The sequence below is a fragment of the Schistocerca cancellata genome, chromosome 9 (assembly GCF_023864275.1).
Source record: "Schistocerca cancellata isolate TAMUIC-IGC-003103 chromosome 9, iqSchCanc2.1, whole genome shotgun sequence".
NCBI lineage: Eukaryota > Metazoa > Arthropoda > Insecta > Orthoptera > Acrididae > Schistocerca > Schistocerca cancellata.
Genome location: NC_064634.1, coordinates 4,594,608 through 4,617,662, shown reverse-complemented (window position 1 = coordinate 4,617,662; position 23,055 = coordinate 4,594,608). Strand labels below are relative to the sequence as shown.

At 39.4% G+C, this 23,055-nt stretch overlaps 1 protein-coding gene across 4 annotated transcripts in view; it reads left to right on the top strand.

Annotated features, from left to right (window-relative positions):
• LOC126101629 (myrosinase 1-like) overlaps positions 1-13,607 on the top strand; it is a 521,409-nt gene extending 507,802 nt beyond the window's left edge. For all 4 annotated transcript variants that reach the window (XM_049912315.1, XM_049912313.1, XM_049912312.1 and 1 more), the window contains exons 11-12: positions 6,415-6,521; positions 13,259-13,607. In XM_049912315.1, the coding sequence (XP_049768272.1) occupies positions 6,415-6,521; positions 13,259-13,421 (270 nt within the window). In that variant the 3' untranslated portion in view covers positions 13,422-13,607. The remainder of the gene's footprint in view (positions 1-6,414; positions 6,522-13,258) is intronic.
• The last annotated feature ends 9,448 nt before the right edge of the window (positions 13,608-23,055 follow it).

Sequence of the window (23,055 nt, the reverse complement as noted above, 5' to 3'; positions counted from 1 at the left end):
ATCAGATCTTGATAAGATTTCAAAGTGGCGCAAAGATTGGCAACTTGCTTCAAATGTTCAGAAATGGAAAATTGTGCACTTCAAAAATGAAAACAATAAAAATAAATATAGTATCCTAAAACTATAATATCAATATGTCACTGTTGTAATCATCCATCTCATACAAATACCTGTGTGAAATGGCATGACTACATAGGCTCAGCTGTGGAAAAAGCAGGTGGTAGACTTCAATTTACTGGTACAATACTGGAGGAGTGCAGTCAGTCTACAAATCATGTGACCAGTTCTACAACATTGCTTTTGAGTGGTATCTCTACCAAATAGGATTAACAGGGGATACTGAATGTATACAGAGAACATGAATGGTCACATGTTTGCTTGATCTGTGGGAGTGTATTGCAGAGGTACTGAAGGAAACAAATTGAAAGACTCTTCAAGATAGACGTAAAGTATCCAAAAAACTTCTGTTAATAATGTTCAAGAACCAACTTTAAATGCTGACGCTGGAACTCACATATGGATCATGAGGATAAGATCAAAATATTAACTTCGCATGCAGAGGCATTCAAACAATCATTCTTCCCGTGCTTCATATGTGAATGGAACGGGAAGAAACCCTAATAACTTGTACAATGGGACATAATGTCTGCTATGCACCTAGGATGGTTAGCAGAGTATAGATGTAGATGCTTTTAGAATATTTTTGCTGTTGCACTGTGTGATTGTTTTTAGGAGTAGAAGGAGAACTTTCTCTTTATTTGGTTCATTTTCATTTCAAACTCTAGCCCATTTAGGGCAATACATCCTATTCATTTTTTTGTCACAACAAATGTTTCTTCTGAAGGTTGTTCTTAAATGAACAAGCTTGTCCTCCAACTACTGTGGTTCACAGATTCTTCCAGCACAGTTCACTAACGTTTTGATCACTCCTCTTTTCTGCTTAGGATGGTGATTGGAATTTTTGTGAAAGTGTATATCAGTGACTGTGCTTTATGTAGACTATATGCCCTAAGGTTCCAAAGGTTGTCCAATTGGCTGCACATATAACAAAAGTATCATTCTCATACCAAAACGAACAAGAGAGCTTCATCTTCATTGTCTGAAGGGCTGCTTCTTCAAATTTTTGTACAAAAAATTTCTCTACGACTACACATGGTCATACTGTCAGTTTGTTCATGATGTCTGAACACTGAAAAGGACCTACCCCTGCCACTTAGTACAGCAGAAGTATATAAAATTCTCCTTTGTACATACCTCAAGAAAAACAAGAGCAGTTGTTTCCTGAGGAAGACACATAGAATTAGCGGTAGCAGACCATCTACTAGGACTGGGAAAACATCAAAATCGTTTCTTCTCTGACACTGGTTTTAGCAAGCTGTAATTATTACTACACTATGGTACACAGAGAGGCCATAGACATTCAGAAAAAAAATGATTTGAACAAAAAAAAGAAGAATTGAAATTAACAAATTGTGGTCATTAGTACTAAATAAAATAAACAGCATCAGCTCTTCCCCACTACAAGCCCAACAGCATATAATGGTGCGACTCCCTGATCTTAGACAGTGGTCTGATAATGTTGTGAGGTGACCATCATGTGCATGTACACTCCTGGAAATTGAAATAAGAACACCGTGAATTCATTGTCCTAGGAAGGGGAAACTTTATTGACACATTCCTGGGGTCAGATACATCACATGATCACACTGACAGAACCACAGGCACATAGACACAGGCAACAGTGCATGCACAATGTCGGCACTAGTACAGTGTATATCCACCTTTCGCAGCAATGCAGGCTGCTATTCTCCCATGGAGACGATCGTAGAGATGCTGGATGTAGTCCTGTGGAATGGCTTGCCATGCCATTTCCACCTGTCGCCTCAGTTGGACCAGCGTTCGTGCTGGACATGCAGACCGCGTGAGACGATGCTTCATCCAGTCCCAAACATTGCTCAATGGGGGACAGATCCAGAGATCTTGCTGGCAAGGGTAGTTGACTTACACCTTCTAGAGCACGTTGGGTGGCACGGGATACATGCGGACGTGCATTGTCCTGTTGGAACAGCAAGTTCCCTTGCCAGTCTAGGAATGGTAGAACGATGGATTCGATGACGGTTTGGATGTACCGTGCACTATTCAGTGTCCCCTCGACGATCACCAGTGGTGTACAGCCAGTGTAGGAGATCGCTCCCCACACCATGATGCCGGGTCTTGGCCCTGTGTGCCTCGGTCGTATGCAGTCCTGATTGTGGCGCTCACCTGCACGGCGCCAAACACGCATACGACCATCATTGGCACCGAGGCAGAAGCGACTCTCATCGCTGAAGACGACACGTCTCCATTCGTCCCTCCATTCACGCCTGTCGCGACACCACTGGAGGCGGGCTGCACGATGTTGGGGCGTGAGCGGAAGACGGCCTAACGGTGTGCGGGACCGTAGCCCAGCTTCATGGAGACGGTTGCGAATGGTCCTCGCCAATACCCCAGGAGCAACAGTGTCCCTAATTTTCTGGGAAGTGGCGGTGCGGTCCCCTACGGCACTGCGTAGGATCCTACGGTCTTGGCGTGCATCCGTGCGTCGCTGCGGTCCGGCGGTACGTCCACCCGGCCTCCCGCATTCCCACTATACGCCCTCGCTCAAAGTCCGTCAACTGCACATACGGTTCACGTCCACGCTGTCGCGGCATGCTACCAGTGTTAAAGACTGTGATGGAGCTCCGTATGCCACGGCAAACTGGCTGACACTGACGGCGGCGGTACACAAATGCTGCGCAGCTAGCGCCATTTGACGGCCAACACCGCGGTTCCTGGTGTGTCCGCTGTGCCGTGCGTGTGATCATTGCTTGTACAGCCCTCTCGCAGTGTCCGGAGCAAGTATGGTGGGTCTGACACACCGGTGTCAATGTGTTCTTTTTTCCATTTCCAGGAGTGTATATAAACCGTTCAGCCTTACAAACTTATACAACTTATAACAGTTTTCTGAGTCGTTAAACCCCTTGATGAAGTCTCCAGTAATGGAAGATGAAATGTTAGCCTGAGAATTATGCCTTTTACTATGACCTTATGTCCATGTCAGGCAGTATGTACATACAAAAATGATAAAGAAGATCAATAAAGCAATACAATACAATGCAGTACATGAATCAAATACCATCAATAAATGTTTATTCAGCTTCACATAAACTCTAAAGATTAAGCAGTAGGAAAGAAGTAGGTGACCAGCAGATAACTAGGGCTGGCCCTTTCAAAAATAACTGGGCCTACATTCTGATAGAAAACTAAATTGGTCAAACCACATCCTGGATCTGTGTTCTACAACTTATGCTTTATGCATTTTTTGCTCTTATAGGAATATAGCAACTATTAAATCGATTTATTATGATTATTTTCATGCTATTGTGACACATGGAATCATGCTTTGGGGAAGTTAGCCACTAACTAGAAAAGTGCTTCATGGACAGAAAAAAGCCATAAGAATAATTTGTGGAGTCCACTGTTGAGCCATATGCAGATATCTTTGTACAGAACTTGAAATCCTTGCACCCACTGCACAGTACATATTATCCCTGACTTGTTTCATAATGGAACAAGTCCCTTTTTAAAACTAATAATGTGTATCACAGTCATGATACCAGAATAAAAGAAGACATCCATTCTGAGCACAGAAACCTGAGTATAGTACAGAATTGCATTCATTCAGTGGCTTGAAACTGTCAAAGTGCAAATATTTTTATATTCAAACAATGGAAAGTCCAGTTTGGAATATCAAAAATTGTGAAAAGGATAGATTGCTACTCACCATACAGATGACACGATGACTTGCTGACAGTTATAATGAAAAGACTGCTACACATTTAGCTTTCAGTCAAAGCCTTCTTTAGAAAAGAAAGGAAAACACACAGATTGACACAAGCAGGCACCTTACACACACAGAACCACTATCTCCAGCCAACCGGCAGTCTGGTCAGATGGCCATAGATAGTGGTCTGGTGTGTGTAAGGTGCCTGCTTTTCTGAATCTGTGTGTTTTACTTTCTTTTCTAAGGAAGGCTTTGACTGAAAGCTCAGTGTGTAGCAGTCTTTTCATTATAACTGTCAGCAACTCATCTTGAAATCTGTGTGGTGAGTAGCAATCTATTCTTTTCACAATTTTTGATATTTTTATATTCAAACTAACATGTACTGAGGTTTGTAGTTGACCCTCAACAGCAGTGATGTTTTCATTAAAGAAGACAGTATAGGTTTCATAAAAGTGCCAGCCAAAATTAACTGATAGAACAAATTAAAATGTTCAAGAAAATTTAATGGCTTGACCAAATCCGTGTTTAGGACCGTTGCTTACATGTATTCTTATTTTGTTTTACAAATTAATGACTGTGTCAACTTTGGAGATCTAGGATCATATCCCTGTCCAACCATTCAGATATAGATTTTCCATTGTTTCCCTAAACTGCTGGAGGCAAATTCTAAGATGGCTCCTTCTGTGATCTTACTAGACAAATCGGTGGATCACTTGATGTAATTATGCAAACATCCTGTGAGGTGCAGTGGGGTAAATCTGCCAGTGCCAAGCCATGTGACAAAACATCTGTGCCAGATTCAAGGGCTAACGCGGACTGCCACGATCTCACCAATGTTTACAGCAATCTGTTCAGTGCATCTGTTAACAATGACCCAAATGCCACATGGTTTTCTCTTGGACTGTAATTTGGACATTGTTGTTACCTGCTAACAATGTTTGACTAGAGCATAGACTTGCCTATCTGCCTAATGCAGGGCTGTCTTTGCTATCCATTCACTGGCCATTGTGTTTTCTGCGAACAAACTGATGGCATATTGGTGAACTGAGAGTGTGGATCATATCGAACTGTTTTGTACAAACAGTGTTCCCAGCACTGACATGTGAGTTATTTAACACATGATCAGGGTACTGTATTGAGCATGAGATACCCCCCTCTAGAAGTCTTTTGTTTTGTATATTCATAGATGTTGCTTTTTGTGATTTATTTGTAAATAGATTCTTCTCAATAAAATCTGTTTTGTTGAAGAAGCAGAGTTAAAACAGCTCCAGTGGAAAAGGACATGATCAGTTTTCTTTCTGTTCCAGCATTGTACTCCACCTCTGTGGATCTTATCAGTAGTTGGACACTTAACCCTAACCCTCCCTTTTTTAACACAAGTCTGCAATGTATGAATTTCTAAACACATTCTTGTCAACAGAATGGAAAGGGCTGTCAAAAAGGATCATATTAAGTTAATTTTTGCGTTAAATCTGCTATTTACTAGGCATTTTTATTTCACTGCAGGAATAAAGAGAATTTTTGTTTCAGCATCGTTCGTCCATTATGGAGTTAGTTTCAGTTCAAAGTAATGGTCCTTTCTAATCTGTTATGGAATTATGGATGTGATTATTTTTTCTGAATTATGATTCATTACTTAAAAGAAATTGCATTAGGGATTTTGTGTATTGTGAAGTTATTGGAAAAGTCAGTTCCTTGGAGGCTTTAATAGAAAATATTGAAAGTAATACAAAATATAGTATGAGCAAAGCAAGTATCTCATGAGATAAAGTAAATTTAGAAAAAGAAAAAAAAATGCAAATTCATCATGAAACATGCGCACAGCTGAATGCGAGTTTTTTTTTGTCTCCCTCCCCTTTCCCCCAGTGTGCCTGCTGAAAGTCCATCAATTGCTGCAGCTCTCACATTGATGCAGGGTCTATGGATCAGATATATACATGACACTGGTACTGTCACTTGAAGCTAGAAATTGTAGTAAAATGGTTGTGACATACTAATATAATTTCTTTGTGTATCTATTTTACTGGATCTCTGACAATTTCATGTGTTCATTGCTTAACTTCTTTAATCAAATGAAGCTTTATGGTTCGAGAGACCTTTTCAAGTCTGAAACATCTATGATGTATACATGCAGACTGAATCAATGAATGAAAATTTGTACTGGATGGCCTTGGTCCAAATTTTCATTTATCACTTCAGTCTGCACACATACTTAACTTCTTTACTTATGCTAGTATGTTGCCTTATGTGTAAGTTTATCTAGCAGTTGCTGTTCATGGTGTGCCATTCTGCCTGCTGAACATTAAACTAAGAAAATGTGAAATTCTGTGTCATTAATATTATACTATAATTTTAGATTGTACTGTGTTTTAGTGTTATTTTGGACTCGGATAAACAAATAAACATCAATACATTCCCATTAGCAGTATTGGAATTTTAATTTTTGTAAAGAAAACCTTGACACTCTTGTATCCTAGTGATTCAGTCACTTTGTTGATCAGTGAATCACACATGAAATAATTAAAGAAATAAACTACTAAAATGTCTGTGGATTTTCATATGGAACATATGATATGCATTTTGATTCCAATGCTACTCTTACAATTTTCCAGAGCTACTTACAAGAACTGCTGAAGGCTATTTATATAGATAAGTGCAATGTGTTTGGATATACAGCATGGAGTCTGGTAGACAATTTTGAATGGGCAAGAGGATATACGTGAGTATAAAAATTAACATAAACATTCTTACTGACAGATTTTAAGGGAATAAAAATAAAAGTTTTTTTATGCAACTGTTTTGCTTCTGTCAAAATGCTGAAAGTATAATTGCTACAAAAAATAAATCTTTTGTACCCTGTTGCATGATTGGAAATGCTTGAAGGATCTACATGATTGTTTCATACTTTTTATCACAATTTTTTCTTTTGATTGTATTTTATTGGTCTATAAATCATTTCCAGTGGAAGAGGTAAAGTATGATATACAGGGGCTGAACAAAAATATGGAAAGACCTCAATAAATGGATGCTTGAACATAAATGCAGTTGCTGGCCAAGCCTGCAGGCTGCCCTGTTGTATTTGGCCATGAATGGCACCTTTGCAACATCCTCAACATGTTGCAAGTGCCATATGTGGTCAAAGCAGTGTTAAGTGAAGTTTAACATGGGCAAATTGTTAGCACTTGTATGACGAGTTCTTCTGCAAACAAGGTAGCTGATGTATGTGGTGTTTCAAGAGGCACTGTACCAAATACCTATGCAACATACAGGGAAAGAAGAAAAACCTCATCCACTAAATCACAACATGGACAAAGGTGTGTGTTGATTCTAATGTTCATGATGGATAGTCACTGAAGAGGATTGTCATGAAAAATAACAATACGATAGCTGCAAAAGTCACTGCCTGGACTGAATGTCGCATTCACGAACTCTATCATCATGAGAATAACATGAAAGGAGCTACATAAGCAGCAAGTTCTAGGCTGGCCTGGAATTCCAAAGGCATTTATTAGTGATGTAAATGCCCATAAAAAGAAATTGTGCTGTGAAAGCCATAAAATCTATACTATTTAACAATGGAAGAATGTAATTTGATCAGGCGAGTCTTGTTTCACACTGCTTCCAAACTTCTTGCTAAGCTTATGTCCCAATAGTGAAACATGCAGGAGTTTGGTGATGATTTGGGCAGCCATACTGTGGTATTCTATGGATGCTGTGATCAGTCTGCGAGGTTGCATTATATGACTGTCCTGGCTGGTCAGGTCCATCTCATGGTACAGTGTTTGTTCCCCAATGGGAATGCTGAGTTCCAAGATGACAGGGCCACTGTTCACACAGCTCACATCATTCAGGACTAGTTTTGAGGATGGAATGTCACATCTCCACTGCCCACCACAGACACTAGATCTCAATCTTATGGAAGCTTTGTGGCCGTCTTTGGAGAGAGACGAGTGTGATCTCTATCAACCACCATTGTTGTTACCTGAATGTGCCACTATTTTGCAGGAATAATAATATAAGATTTTGTTGAAAATCTTACAGGACATGTATTTATCCATTCTGAGATTAAAAGAAGCTGTTTTGAATGCCAAAGGTTTTCCTACACTGTATTAGGCATGGTAATGTGTATTGTTTTGGATTTTCCTATATTTTTGTCCCCCCCCCCCCCCCACCCCCCTCGCCCCTCATAAGTGCAAGTCAACAGTGATACTGTGTATTATGAGAGATGATATGATGACAAAAGTGATATGGATTAATATGTTGACGTGGCACATATGTTTAGGTGTAGACATAAATACTGAAAAAAATAAACACCACACTATGATGTATATAGAATTACCGAAACATCACATTAGATTCTGGGTATCTCTCATAAGAGCTATCTGAGGCATTTTCTCTGTTGATTTAACAGACATTTGTTTCTGAAATATGGAAGTAGTGATCCTGAATAAATACTGCTCATCAAATGTTTAATGAAAAATGTAGGTTTGTTTCTCGTTACAAACAAAAGGTTTTTAAAACAGCAATTTTATGTTCTCATTCAGTAGAATGGCCCCAAATTAATCTACTGAAATGGCACTCATCATATCTGTAAATGTTCATCCACCATGCCTTTCTGGATTGGCTTGCCCTTCTCACCTTTTTCACGGACCTGGCTGCTCTGTGTGTCTGCTACTGTCAACTGCAACACTACCCAGTCACTACTAGAGTGCTCATTATTCTCTGTGTTGAGATATGTCAGTAAACTGAGTGTCACACTGGATTACTTTATTATTGTTACAATGAATGAGTACAAATTATTTAATTCAAAAACATTTGGTTTGGACTGAGGAAAAAACACCATTTTCCATTGGCACTAGCCATCACTTGAAGCAGGTGATAAGTCTATTTATTTGAAGTGATGTGATCATCACAGTTAATAAATAAAATTTCAAACCTCTGCTAAAATACCAGAGACAATGTGCCTGGTAATTCTTAACATTCATTACACAGCAAAACTTTGTGACAAGTTCAATAAAGTAATGTAACATATTAACAGCTTGGTGACAATCAATGAAAGTGAGACAGTATGCTGCTAGAGGCCTCCCACTTGGGCATGGAAAGCTGGACATTGCGCGGTGTAAGGTCAGTGTGATTGCAGCACTCGATTGGGCTGGTACCGCAATGTGAGGTGATCTAAGGAATGCTCTTCTTCTACGAGTTGGCTGTATAATTTTTTGCTACTTATTTATAAAGCCTTTTCCCTTTATCTACAGGTATATTTTGTCTCAGCATTGCATGTGTGGGTGCACACCATTGAGGTCACATTATTAATCATGTGGCTCTGCAATTAACAGAATCTGCATATTCCAATGCTGACCCAACAGTATCATCAGTTATGATTACATTGGGCACAGGACCACTGAGGTTGGAGTGTGATCAATCAAAAACTACTGCATGGACATATGAATTACATTAATTGTTAAATGGTCATGCCAGCATATGCTGTCATCCAGGCAGTTGGCTGCTCAAAATATGCTTCGTGCCATCGACGCAGATTGGAGGGGCCGTGTTATGCTGTGGTGGACATTCACCTGGGCTCCTGTGTCAAGTGGTCTGGAGCCTGAGGTGAGGAGTGAAGTGGGGGGGGGGGGGGGGTTGTGGATGACACTGCTGTGAGGGCAGTGAAACTGTGGCTAGTGGTGTAACCTGGTCTGTTTGCAAGTTCTGAGGCTGTAGTTTTTTTCTTAGCAGCTGTGACTATGAGGGTTCTATCTGCCAACAACAAAGAAGATATTGTGTCTGAGTTGACATCCTGTGGAAGCCTGTAATGGCCAGACTATATTTCCAGAGGTGTCCCTTTGTAGCTCCATCATTCAACTTGCTGTCATTCCAAACTGAAAAGGTCATTGATGAGTCTAATGGAGACCTCTTTAGGTTCAAAATGCTGCATGTCTATTTGTACTATAACTAAACTGTCATGCTGATCGATGTGAGTGATGTCGTCCATGTGGTCGACGTTACTTACTGTCGTGTTGGAGGTTTCCTTAAGGATCCACTCAGGTTTCAGTCTATTGACGGTAACAGTCATCAATTTCCACTTCAATAAGATGTCACACATGTCACTGTCCCATTGAATCACTCTGTGCAGACCTGAGTACAGTGGTTGCAATGTCAGGCAGACAGTACCACCTGTCAGCATTATGTAGTTGCAGTCCTTTAGGGCTTGGTGGATGGAGATGTTATGTGACCCATGTGTGGTCCACTGGTAGAGTAAGTGGTTCCCTGGAAAGTATTTTTGCTAGAAATGCACAGAGGTCTTCATTATATGCTGAACACATGCCTAAAATGCCCATGGCAGGGCTCCTGAACACCCCTCTCCATGACACATGATGCCTTTTTGTAGCGTAAGGTGCCAGTGCTCTACTAGTCCATTACATTCAGGATGGTAAGCTGTGGTTCAGAAGTATTGAACACTGCACGGATGACTGAATTCAGTAAAAAGTGGTGATTCAAATTGTGTGCTTTGATCAGTAGCAGTTGAGGCAGGATGACTAAAACTGGACATCCATAAACTGACAAATGCTTTTGGCATGGTTTCTGACATGATGTGAGATATAGGTATAGCCTCAACTCACTGAGTTACCCTATCAGCTGCAGAAAGGATATGACAAAAACCACCTGAGTTGGGGTTAGATCTGATGAGGCCTAGATGGATGTGCTGAAAGCAGCCCTTAGGAACGGACTAACAGCCATGTTGTTGTTGTGCATTCCATCCTATTTTAGACTATTGGCAGCCAGCACGTGATTACATCCAAGTTTTACAATCTTTTTTTGTCATTTTGGCACACAGAGCAGTCTGTGACAAGTTTCACTGTTGGATGGTTCTCTGGATGAGATAGCCTGTGTAGTTTACTGAAGATGAGTCTCCACATGCCAAGAGATACCAGTAGTGAAAGATGATTCCGTTAAGCATCACAAAGCACCTCTCTTGAGGAGAAATGAACAGGCTGGCATTCTACTTACAAACCAACAGTGGTGTTGTGTAAGATTTCACATAATTGTGTGTCCTGTAGTTGTGCTTCTGCTAATTTATCATAGCCAGTAATTACTGAGAGCACATTGATCCTAGAAAGCTAATCAGTGCCATGAAGATGTCCGACACCTGCTGTGAACTGTGGACTATAAATTAATTGACAAAAATGTGGTGGGCAACAGTCTTTTGCTGTATTGTGAATGGAATCTGCTAAAGGCCAATGGACTGTGTAGATGGTCAAAGGTCTGCCCTTCAGTCTCCTGTAAAGTGCCATACTGCTTCATACACCACCAGCAATGCCCTGTCAGAAGTTGGTTGCTTGTGCTGGAAGTCAGTTAACCTTTTGGAAATAAAGCTAGTGGTTGTTGTGTTACATCTACTAAGTGTTGGAGAACCACTTCAGTTGTGGAATCAACTGCATTAACAGATTTGCATTGGGTAGTGGGTGTGCCAGCACCTTAGCCTGAGGAAGGCACTCTTTAATTGTCCAAATGTCTGTTGCACATGTGGAGCCCACTCAATGTCACTTTTGCCTGTAATGTGTTTGACTGCTAACATATTCATTAGTGGTGCCTGAATGGCAGCTGTGTGAAGTAGATGTTTGCAATAAAAATTTATCGTGCCAAGGAGTTGGTGTCATTCTTGAAAGTTACGTGACCAGGGTAGATGACTAATGAGCTCAGTTCATTGTATTGTAGGCCATATACCACCACTGGTAACTGAATTCCCATGGAAAGTAACTACTGACTTTCAAAATTGACATTTTTCATCATTGCCTGTGATGCCAGGTGTATGTAAGGCATTGATGACCAGTTTGAGATGTTCACCATGTTCATGTTGAGAAGTAGAGGAGGCTAAAATATCCTCTAAGAAGACATAGCAAAAGTGAAACTGGAAAAGAACATTATTTATGAACATTTGTTGAGTCTGCACTATTTTTGTAGTCTGCATGGCATGGAAAGAAATTCATAAAGTCCAAAAGGGACGGGAATAGCCATCTCTAGTGTATCCTCATGGTTTTTGGGGATCTGCAAATAAGTGTTTCTGGAACACTGCACATGGAGGCGCCTGCTAAATTATGAGTGAAATCCTGAGTATTTGGAATTTGATAACTGTCCGGGTTAGTGCAGGTGTTGAGATCCCAATAGTCACCACACATTGTATATGTGCCACCCTTCTTGTAAGCAAAGTGTTTCTTGTTTGATGTTGAGGTAGCACTGGGTTAGTTGCTGCAATTTCAATGCTGGTGTCAGAGAGTCTCAAAATATCTGTTGGTTGTATTTGTCTTTGTTGACACAATGGGTGATTTGTGAGCTGCCATTCGTTGATGATGACTGCATGGATGGTGAGGTTGCACCAATGATCTCAGTTACAGAGCATTCACAAATAAGGGAGAGAGTGTCACAGATAAGATTAGTGAGCGGGGCCAGCAATTACTAAAACAAAACTATTTTTCATTTTTGAAATTTCATACACTAACTTTCTCTTCCAAATATGAATATATTTTGTTGACTCCTACCTACATAGAGAGAAATGATCATTGTAATAAAATAAGAGGAATCAGAGTTCACACGGTAAAATTTACATGCTATTCAAGAGTGGAATGATCGAGAAATGGTATGAAAATGCTTCTGTGAACTCTCCCTCTGCCAAGTACACAATTATGAATTGCAGAGTGGTCACGTGGATGTAAATATCAAACAAATTTCTCTCTCTCTCTCTCTCTCTCTCTCTCTCTCTCTCTCTCTCTCTCTCTTTCTCTCTCTCTCTCTCTCTCTTCAATAAAATGAATATGGCAATGGACTAATTTGGGACTGCTCTGTCAGATGGGCACATAAAATCTCTCTTCAAAAATAATTTTGTTTGTAAAGGTTTTTGCTGATGCTGCATGTATATGAAAAATGGAATGAGCAGGATTTGTTTGGGCTGACTCTAGCTACAAGATGCGAAAAAGAAATTGCCAACATCTGCCAAAACAAAAGAGAACATGCACCTGGTAACATTTAGGAAGGACACCCTGAATAGATCTGTGCATAAGTAATTGGAAAGATGATTAGACTTCACCTTATCCTTTCTTCATGAGGTGATAGTACTCAGCAAGTTGTAGATGACAGCATATGAAAAATTTCAATTGGCCATTGTGAGTTAACTCACAGAAAATAGATATTTGTGTTTGAAACATATCTAATATTTAAACAAGACTTCCACAAAGATTTATAAAATAGTGTGCTCAATACAGTAGTTACAGATTACGTTAAGATAGTAAGCTTTTTCAGTAATGTGGACATGCTATTACAAAAATTGAACGAAATAACAAGTCATGGTTCTTTATTCAAAAACATACCACCAAGATGTTTTTTACTCACAGTACACATATTGTGATAGTAAAGAATTTTGTGTTACTTTAAAAGTTACTACATATGTTTGTGTGTATGTTTCAGGGAAAAATTTGGAATTTACCAAGTCAACTTCACAGATCCCAATCGTGCAAGGATTCCAAAAGACTCTGCTCAAGCCTTACGCAAAATCATCAAACATCGAGCACTTGTACCCAATTTATTACAAGGAGAAATGCCTGAGCCAAGAGTAGTACTTGTTACGTGATCACATGGAACAATGTACAGCATTAATATTAGTATAACAGCACAATAATTGTAAAGTGATACAGAACAAGTTCCTTGCTCATCAGTATAGTATGGATTGCTTCAATATAAAAAATCTATTGTGACTTAATATTGTACCATACTAGGGAAGAATTCTAGGATTAAGGAAGTCACAGAGCAACTGGATTAAGGAAGTCACAAAGTCACAGAGCAACTGGATCATGTTTGCCATTGATAAAATTTATCACTGTAAAAAAAAAAAAAAAAAAAAAAAAAAAAAAAAAAACAGAAAATATTTTGATGTAATGCATTTGTTATGCTTATAGTAAGTATAAATATAATAGGAATGGCACAACTAAATCACTTGAAAAGTGAGTTCGTATGTGACATAGAATATAAATCAAGAGATTTTGCTGTTAATGGTTCTGAAAGAATCTGAATCGTACTTTGTAAATATTTATTTTGTGCTTAGCTGTAAGTGACTCACATCAAAACAAGTGAGGCCTGCTGGTCTTCATGTGCCACTATTAAAAAGACACCCAGCAGCTGTATGATTTGTTTTTGTTCATACTATTTAATAGTCCAATAGACAGATCTATTTAATAGTCCAGTATATATAATGTTATGGAGCTTACAAACAGGCAAAACAACATGTGAAATGCTCAAATTTTCTAAATTACAAGCATATTTTTGTATTGATGTATGTAATATTACATGTGTCTTCGTAACTATTCCAGTACCCTTTTACTCTGAAGTACATTATATGTATATTTATTTTAAATTCAACTTTATTCATTTTACACATGGTACATTCCCATAAAATATTTTGAAGTTTTTTAATAAGAGAAGTTCAGGTACCTACTTGCAGCAGAAGCAGACTCCATTAACTGCATTTTAAGTAGTTTTAACCATAAGTATGTCTCGTATCAAAGGCTGTTACAGCATTCATCGAAACTATTTTGCTTGACAACATCTCTTAACAGCAGACAGACTTTCAGTGAAGTAAAAAAGATGGTTAGGAAAATCTTTAACTGGACACAGTAAATAGAAAAGAATGAAAGCACAGATAGGATAAGGCTGAGGGGCAATAATTGGCTGCATTCGTTTGAAAGGAAGCAATCCCCTAGTTATCTTAACGAAGACATGGAAACCAGAAAGAACCTAGATCTGGGTCGCTGGATAGGTAGTTGAATCCTTTGTCTTTTGAACTTGAGTCTAGTGTGGTACCTATTATACCATCATGCTGGGTACATCCAACATAGAACCCATAAGTTTAGAGATGTAAAATTCATTCTTTGGGAGTAAGGAACTTGAAGAGAAAAAGTGCAACTGAGACCCATTGGTGAGGTGAGCATGAAGAGCACAAAATTGTGATCACTGTATAGCTCTAATTTATTTTATTAACTGATCTTTGGCTTACAAGGCCATCCTCAGACTTTAACTTGGGAGCCAAAAACCAGTTAATAAAGTCTTTGCTGGACTACTGCAGTGGTACTCTCTGACTAGGAATAGTGGCACCTGACACAGTTGTAAGGAAAATGAAAAAACCAAAGGAGTTAGGATGAGAGAAAATAAGAGAAATGAAATAAGCTTTTAGACACTTCATTGAGTAACATTCATTAATGCTTGGGATAGTTAAATTGTGATCTATAGTGCACCAAGCACTAGTTGTCACAAAAACTGTCTACTCCTTCAGGTCACAACAAATTACAAATTATTCTAGCGGAAAGGTAAGTAACCAAACCAATTCCACTAGAATAATTTGCTTACATCATTTAAAATCTTTGTGAGGCACAACACAGTTAAAAATACATTGTCTCACTTCTTGTTTTGGTTGTAGGACACTACCAGCACAAGGGAATTTCGTCAGTTTGGAAAACAAAAAGTGAAGGCTAATGTAAAAAGTATCTTAATGTGAACTAGCAGTCTGAAGATGAACCTTTTAGTCAGAAACTGGTAACACCTGTATTTAAATAAATAAACAGTAGTGTAAAAAAGTGGCTGGTTGCTATTGTCTTCTCTGCAACAGTCAGCCTATATAGTGGGCTTGAATGTCGGAGCCGATCTTCTCTACCAAAGTATTGAAATCTACATATCATAACTTCCTCCCCAGTCTCATGGTCCACATTCACCACAGTTATATCATTTCACCGATAGCCACAAAAGATGGTTGGCTTTAACTTTTTTTAAATGCATTTGTTAATATTATTCACAAAATTTGCATCATAGCTATTGCTGTAGCCTATGCCATGTACTGAATAAATTCATATTTTCTTTCTGAGGCTGTGTTAAACAGGGAATATTACACATTCTATAAAGCAATGACACAAACGAGCCATGTTGTATGTTAAGGGCTCATTAGAGGTGTTGTGAATAAGATTGGTAGCAGTTACTTTTCTATATTCACTGAATTCCATGTTAGAATTGTGATCAAAAGATCCGAGTAAGTAAGTGATCTGCCCTAACTATGTTGCACAGTGAAACAGATTTTGTGACATAAACCACTGAACTCATCTGCAAAACAACGACAATCATCTTTTGTCCCTTCATATAAAACTAGAATATCATCCACATATTTACTCCACAATATGATTTTATTGACATACATTGGAAATATGTCACAACGTAGTATTCAAATGTAGACATAAAAATATTGGCCAGACAATTTGCCAGTGGTGCTCCAACTGCTAGTCCTTGGTTTTAAGACATTGACCCCTTGGGGCCATTTACTTTTTTTCAATATCCTGATTTAGTTTGCCCTGAGTAAACTTGTTAAGTGCAAATAAAGTGAAAATATAGCATTTCAGTAGCTTTTTTTAATTGTTTTTGTGTGATTTACATATGATTCACATGGCCCCAGAGTGAAGGTACAAGGTGTGTCATTTGCTATGTCACTAATAATTTTGGGTTTTTACTCCTGTCAATTTTTCATTCCACAGCATTATTTGTGTACAGTTCAATTGTTGCTTTCCTGCACAGTTGCTACAGTCTTTATCCACTGTTGTTTGCTTTGTAACAAAGTGATATTGTGGCAGAACATAATGTCTCATAGAAGGTATGAAGATGAACAAAGGCAGCTTTTAGATGACGTTATGGACATAAGTGATGAAGATTCTGTGTCTTTATTTGGTGATAGCTCAGACACATTTTTACTAGAGGAGACCGGAAGTGAATCCGGAAGTTTTGATGATGGAATCACATCAGTGATGGTAGGAAGAAGAGTTAGTCAAAGAACAAGACTTCACAGCTGTAAAAAACCAGGCAACAAAGCACCTCTAACCGTGTTAGTGCCATAACTACTACAGTTGATTCAGGTTCAATTGCAGTAAGTGTAACATCAATAAGTTCTGAAGATGAAGATGACACACTTAGAACAAATTCTAATATTCGAGATTGTCTGGGAGCCATTACAGGTAAAAATATGAAAAACTTTACATTTATTCATTCCAGTTCTGGTGTAAATGCTTCTGTTGCACTAACTCTCAAAAGGCAAGACACCATACGATTTCTTCAAATCTGTAACTGGTGAAATTTTAGAATATGTGACTCAACAAACTAATTTGTACGTAAAACAAGTCTTAGAAAGTCATTCAGTAACTGTTAATTCACGACTGGAAAAGTGGACTGATGTCAGCAAAGCTGAAATTGAACAATTTTTAGGATTTTTGTTGTGGATGTCACTAAATGTAAAACTGAGGATTCCAAATTATTGGTCAAGAAATATGCTCTATCACAATAATGTAAAAAATGTTATGTCACGCAATCGTTTTGAACTGCTTTTACATATGTGGCATATTTCCGATAACAACCAGTGCCCACCGGGAAACCACTTATTCAAAATTCAACCTCTTTTTGATAAACTACTGCAGAGATTTCAAAGTGCAGTTGTGCTGGAGAAAGAAGCATGCATTGACGAAACACTTGTGCCATTTCGAGGAAGATTAAGTTTCATTCAGTATATAAAGAGTAAGTGCCATAAATTCAGAATTAAATTGTTCACACTTTGTCTAAAGAGTGGCTACACCTGGAATATGAAAGTTTAACTGTGGGAAGAATGCGAATCCTGGTGTTCCTCTTGCCACTTCTGTTGTTAGGAGTCTTACGATTGTATTACTAAATGAGGGCAGAATCTTATAAACAGACAATTTTTACACAAGTGTTCATGTAGCACACCAGCTTCTTGAACAATCAACACATTTAGATGGTGCTATAAGATCAAACAGAAAACTGAATCCTCAAGATGTTGTTCAGGCAAAACTGAAGAAGGGGGAACACAAAGCAAAGGAAAGTACCACAGGTGTAGTGGTACTGAAATGGAAAGATAAGAGGGATGTTCTGATGCTGAGTACTGTTCATTGAGAAGAATAAGAAGCAGAAGTTCAAACCAGGAAGAGCATAAAGAAAAAAACCAGCAATGATAATTGACTATACTCAGTCAAAGTCTTTTATAGATCTTTCTGACCAAATGAAGCTGTACTTGCATTGTCTAAAGCGGGGTGTGAAATGGCACAGGAAGCTTGCAATCGAATTGTTGACAGGGTCTGCACTGGTAAATGCTCGTGTGATTTACCAATACATCAACAAGATGAAGATCTCAATCACAGAATTCAAAGAGGAAGTGACTCTGAAACTACTTCATACAGAAGATGCTGATGAGTCTGAGACATCTCTCACCAAAGCTACCGCCTTACCTGAAGATCGCCGGTTGGTGTGGTCGAGCAGTTCTAGGCGCTTCAGTCTGGAACCGCGCGACTGCTACGGTCACAGGTTCGAATCCTGCCTCGGGCATGGATGTGTGTGATGTCCTTAGGTTAGTTAGGTTTAAGTAGTTCTAAGCTCTAGGGGACTGATGACCTCAGATGTTAAGTCCCATAGTACTCGGAGCCATTTGAACCATTTTGAACCTGCAGATTGTGCACTTGTGAACATGGGAGCAGCCAGATGTAGGTGTGCAGTGTGCTACGAAAATCTGAAGAATGAATTTAGACGAGAGCAAGCTGTCAAGAAATGCAAACAAACTGCATGAAAATGTAACAATTGTGACTCATATTTTTCCATAGAGTGTTTTTTCATAAAGCACAGTGCATACAGGTGTTAGAGAAACTAAGTGGAATGAACCAAATTTTTCAGTTTCATTGTTGTTGCAATTACAGTTGAAGAATGTAAATAAAACGGTATGTGATTTTCAGTCTACTGTGTAGGTAATAAGTCAAACTAGATAATAAATAAATAATAAAAAGAAGAAAAGTCCAATATGACTGAGCCATGTGAGTTATATATAACTCACGAATTCAAATGTCAATAACTACTCTTGAGCTCTTGAAAACAGTAGTGGCATCAACTAAAAAGATTTGCAATACAGCGGCTGAACCCCGAGGGGGATATCCCCATACGATCATTTCATTTTACCTGGTTTAAACAAACACAAATACGATGATTCTGCAGAAGCTGTAGCACACGTGCACTGGTGTTGTTACGCTCCTAGAAGAAGTCCTACTTATGTATGAGATATATTATTACTAAGTTACGTTACATGAAACTGTAAGATATTCAAATGTATACTACTGGCCATTAAAATTGCTACACCACGAAGATGATGTGCTACAAACACGAAATTTAACCGACAGGAAGAAGATGCTGTGATATGCAAATTATTAGTTTTTCAGAGCATTCACACAAGGTTGGCACCTGGGGCGACACCTACGACGTGCTGACATAAGGAGAGTTTCCAACCGATTTCTCATACACAAACAGCAGTTGACTGCCGTTGCCTCGTGTAAGGAGGAGAAATGCGTACCATCACGTTTCTGACTTTGATTGAAACCTATCACGATTGCGGTTTATCATATTGCGACATTGCTGCTCGCTTTGGTCAAGATCCAATGACTGTTAGCAGAATGTGGAACCATTGGGTTCAGAAGGGTAATACGGAACGCCGTGCTGGATCCCAACGGCCTTGTATCACTAGCAGTCAAAATGACAGGCATCTTATCCGCATGGCTGTAACTGATCGTGCAGCCACGTCTCGATCCCTGAGCCAACAGATGGGGACGTTTGCAAGACAACAACCATCTTCACGAACAGTTCGACGATGCTTGCAGCAGCACGGACTATCAGCTCGGAGACCATGGCTGCAGTTACCCTTGACACTGCATCACAGACAGGAGCGCCTGCGATGGTGTACTCAACGACGGACCTGGGTGCACGAACGGCAAAACGTGATTTTTTCGGATGAATCCAGGTGCTGTTTACAGCATAACGATGGTCGCATCCGTGTTTGGCGACATCGCGGTGAACGCACATTGGAAGCGTATATTCATCACCACCATATTGGCGTAGCACCTGGCGTGATGGTATGGGGGGCCATTGGTTACACGTCTCGCTCACCTCTCGTTCGCATTGACGGCACTTTGAACAGTGGATGTTATATTTCAGTTGTGTTACGACCTGTGGCTCTACCCTTCATTCGATCCCTGCGAAAACCTACATTTCAGCAGGATAATGCACGACTGCATGTTGCAGATCCTGTACGGGCCTTTCTGGATACAGAAAATGTTTGACTGCTGCCCTGGCCAGCACATTCTCCAGATCTCTCACCAACGTCTGGTGAATGGTGGCCGAGCAACTGGCTCGTCACAATTCGCCAGTCACTACTCTTGATGAACTGTGGTATCGTGTTGAAGCTGCATGGTCAGCTGTACCTGTACACGCCATCCAAGCTCTGTTTGACACAATGCCCAGGCGTATCAAGGCCGTTATTACGGCCAGAGGTGGTTGTTCTGGGTACAGATTTCTCAGCATCTATGTACCCAAATTGCGTGAAAATGTAATGACATGTCAGTTCTAGTATAATATATTTGTCCAATGAATACCCGTTTATCATCTGCGTTTCTTCTTGGTGTAGCAATTTTAATGGCCAGTACTGTATTAACAACCATCGACGTATTTCTTAATCACGCTTTAGCTACATAGTTCTTATTTAAAAAATAGTGTACAGTCACATCCTCTGCGGTGTTGTGCTCTGATTGTCGCGCTGTTAATGTGCAGTATGAATATGGCTGAGGCTGCTTTCTGCTCCGTAATGAAACACGGCTAAAAAGTGCTGAGAAATAGGTAGTTCTTAATGTTTTTCATAAATTTACAGAAATAATTGGCTTTGAAGGTTTCCAAGGACTCTGTTAGATACAATTAACACATGAACTGACAATGTTTGTATAGCGTTATCGGTAGCATAGCAAATTACCAAGTTCATGGTTCTATGTGTCAAGTCTCGCCTGAGTTACTTTTTTTTCCTTGTTCAATTTCGAATACCTACATCTCGTAATTGTAAAATTCATCATCACTTTTTTACGAATAACGCACGTCTTCTTGTTTCTAATTACATGTTGTTGTTGTTGTGGTCTTCAGTCCTGAGACTGGTTTGATGCAGCTCTCCATGCTACTCTATCCTGTGCAAGCTTGTTCATCTCCCAGTACCTATTGCAACCTACATCCTTCTGAATCTGTTTAATGTATTCATCTCTTGGTCTCCCTCTATGATTTTTACCCACCACGCTGCCCTCCAATACTAAATTGGTGATCCCTTGATGCCTCAGAACATGTCCTACCAACCGATCCCTTCTTCTGGTCAAGTTGTGCCACAAGCTCCTCTTCTCCCCAATCCTATTCAATACTTCCTCATTAGTTATGTGATCTACCCATCTAATCTTCAGCATTCTTCTGTAGCACCACATTTCGAAAGCTTCTATTCTCTTCTTGTCCAAACTATTTATCGTCCATGTTTCACTTCCATACATGGCTACACTCCATACAAATACTATCAGAAACGACTTCCTGACACCTAAATCAATACTCGATGTTAACAAATTTCTCTTCAGAAACGCTTTCCTTGCCATTGCCAGTCTACATTTTATATCCTGTCTACTTCGACCATCATCAGTTATTTTGCTCCCCAAATAGCAAAACTCCTTTACTGCTTTAAGTGTCTCATTTCCTAATCTAATTCCTCAGCATCACCCAACTTAATTCGAGTACATTCCATTATCCTCGCTTTGCTTTTTTTGATGTTCATCTTATACCCTCCTTTCAAGACACTATCTATTCCGTTCAACTGCTCTTCCAAGTCCTTTGCTGTCTCTGACAGAATTACAATGTCATCGGCGAACCTCAAAGTTTTTATTTCTTCTCCATGGAATTTAATAGCTACTCCTGACTTTTCTTTTGTTTCCTTTACTGCTTGCTCAATATACAGATCAAATTTCATCGTGGCGAGGCTACACCTCTGTCTCACTCCCTTCCCAACCACAGCTTCCCTTTCATACCCCTCGACTCTTATAACTGCCATCTGCTTTCTGTACAAATTGTAAATAGCTTTTAGCTCACTGTATTTTACCCCTGCCACCTTCAGAATTTGAAAGAGAGTATTCCAGTCAACATTGTCAAAAGCTTTCTCTAAGGCTACAAATGCTAGAAACGTACATTTGCCTTTCCTTAATCTTTCTTCTAAGGTAAGTCGTAAGGTCAGTATTGCCTCACGTGTTCCAGTATTTCTACGGAATCCAAACTGATCTTCCCCGAGGTCGGCTTCTACTAGTTTTTCCATTCGTCTGTAAAGAATTCGTGTTAGTATTTTGCAGCTGTGGCTCATTAAACTGATTGTTCGGTAATTTTCACATCTGTCAACATCTGCTTTCTTTAGGATTGGAATTATTATATTCTTCTTGAAGTCTGAGGGTATTTCGCCTGTTTCATACATCTTGCTCACCAGATCGTAGAGCTTTGTCAGGACTGGCTCTCCTAAGGCCGTCAGTAGTTCCAATGGAACTCAGGTCTTTCAATGCTCTGTCAAACTCTTCACGCAGTATCGAATCTCCCATTTCATCTTCATCTACATCCTCTTCCATTTCCATAATATTGTCCTCAAGTACATCGCCCTTGTATACACCCTCTATATACTCCTTCCACCTTTCTGCTTTCCCTTCTTTGCTTAGAACTGGGTTTCCAACTGAGCTCTTGATGTTCATACAAGTGGTTCTCTTATCACCAAAGGCCTCTTTAATTTTCCTGTAGGCAGTATCTATCTTACCCCTAGTGAGATAAGCCTCTACATTCTTACATTTGTGCTCTAGCCATCCCTGCTTAGCAATTTTGCACTTCCTGTCGATACATATTGCACGCGAAACTCCTGTTTTCATTTCAAACATAAATTCTTAATTTTCGATATTTTATGAAAGACTGTTAGTAAAGGTTGCTTAAATAAAGAAAACATAACAATTTAATCGTTCAAGGCAAAAATGAAAAACCAAATACTCTTTATCTGGACTGTGTCCATTGTTTTATACCAAAGATGTAGATAAGTGTCGTAGAAACATGGAAAACAATCATTTTCGGAGCATCGAGCACTACAAATGCTGTATTTTTACATTTGCCACTGTACCATTACAATGTGAACCCAACAGAACTGATCTGGAACCAAGTTAAGGGATTTGAACCGAGAAATGACATGATTGTTAAACAGCCAGACCTACTGAAACTAACGCACGCAGCTTTTCCACATGTGACTGCCGAGCGCTGGCGGGATACAGAAGGGCACGTCACAAAAGAAGAGGAGAAAATGCGTGGGTGGCTTCGTGGAT